Source organism: Condylura cristata, unplaced genomic scaffold (assembly GCF_000260355.1).
Source record: "Condylura cristata isolate star-nosed mole 26May11 unplaced genomic scaffold, ConCri1.0 scaffold00004, whole genome shotgun sequence".
Lineage (NCBI taxonomy): Eukaryota > Metazoa > Chordata > Mammalia > Eulipotyphla > Talpidae > Condylura > Condylura cristata.
In genome coordinates this window covers 755,111-755,868 of record NW_004567105.1, presented here as the reverse complement: position 1 = coordinate 755,868, position 758 = coordinate 755,111, and the positions used below count along the sequence as shown (strand labels likewise).

General features: G+C 76.8%; 1 protein-coding gene across 1 annotated transcript in view; it reads left to right on the top strand.

Annotated features, from left to right (window-relative positions):
• Positions 1-758, top strand: part of PPARA (peroxisome proliferator-activated receptor alpha) — a 20,458-nt gene that overhangs the window by 14,022 nt on the left and 5,678 nt on the right. The window contains exon 2 of the mRNA XM_012735096.1: positions 442-688. Coding sequence (XP_012590550.1) covers positions 484-688 — 205 coding nt within the window. The 5' untranslated portion in view covers positions 442-483. The remainder of the gene's footprint in view (positions 1-441; positions 689-758) is intronic.

Sequence of the window (758 nt, the reverse complement as noted above, 5' to 3'; positions counted from 1 at the left end):
CCGCCGCCCGCCGGGCCTGCAGGCTCCTCGGGCGCTGCCGGGCCTGGACGACGCCACGGGGGGCATCTGCCCCACCCGCCTCCGCCCTGTCCCTTCACGTCTATACTGTTTTGAAGATTTCTGCACACAGACCCGGGGTGCAGGCCAGAGGTGCGGGGGGGCGGCTTCGCCAGAGGCCGCGGGGGCAGGACAGGCGGGTGACGAGCACAGGAGAGGGCACAGGCGGGGCCGAGCCCGGGGTCACCCGCAGGGGCCGAGCCCGGGGTCACCCGCAGGGGCCGAGCCTGCGTCTGCTGTCTCGCGCTCCTGTACTTGGGGAACTCGGCCCCCGGGGGCCTCAGACGGGTTCCGCCCGCTCGCTGCACCCCAGCCCCTTGCTGTGGCCGGCCGCGGTCTCCGCTGCTCCCCGGGCGCCGCCCTCCTCACCCTGCTTCTCCCCAGGAGGCCGGGGCGCGGGAGCGGGACCGGCAGCGCGGAGCCGCGATGGTGGACACCGAGAGCCCGCCGTGCCCGCTGTCCCCGCTGGCGCCGGACGACCTGGACAGTCCGCTCTCGGAGGAGCTGCTGCGGGAGATGGGGAGCCTGCCGGAGCTGTCGCGGGCCCTCGGGGAGGACGGCCCCGGGGCCTTCGGCTTCCCAGAGTGTCCGCACCTGGGCGGCCCCGGCTCCGAGGGCTCGGCGGCCACAGGTGGGCCCGTGCTTCGGGGCGCCGGGGGGCGCGGGGGTCCCCGGTTGACGCTGAGGGCACCCGGGTGGGG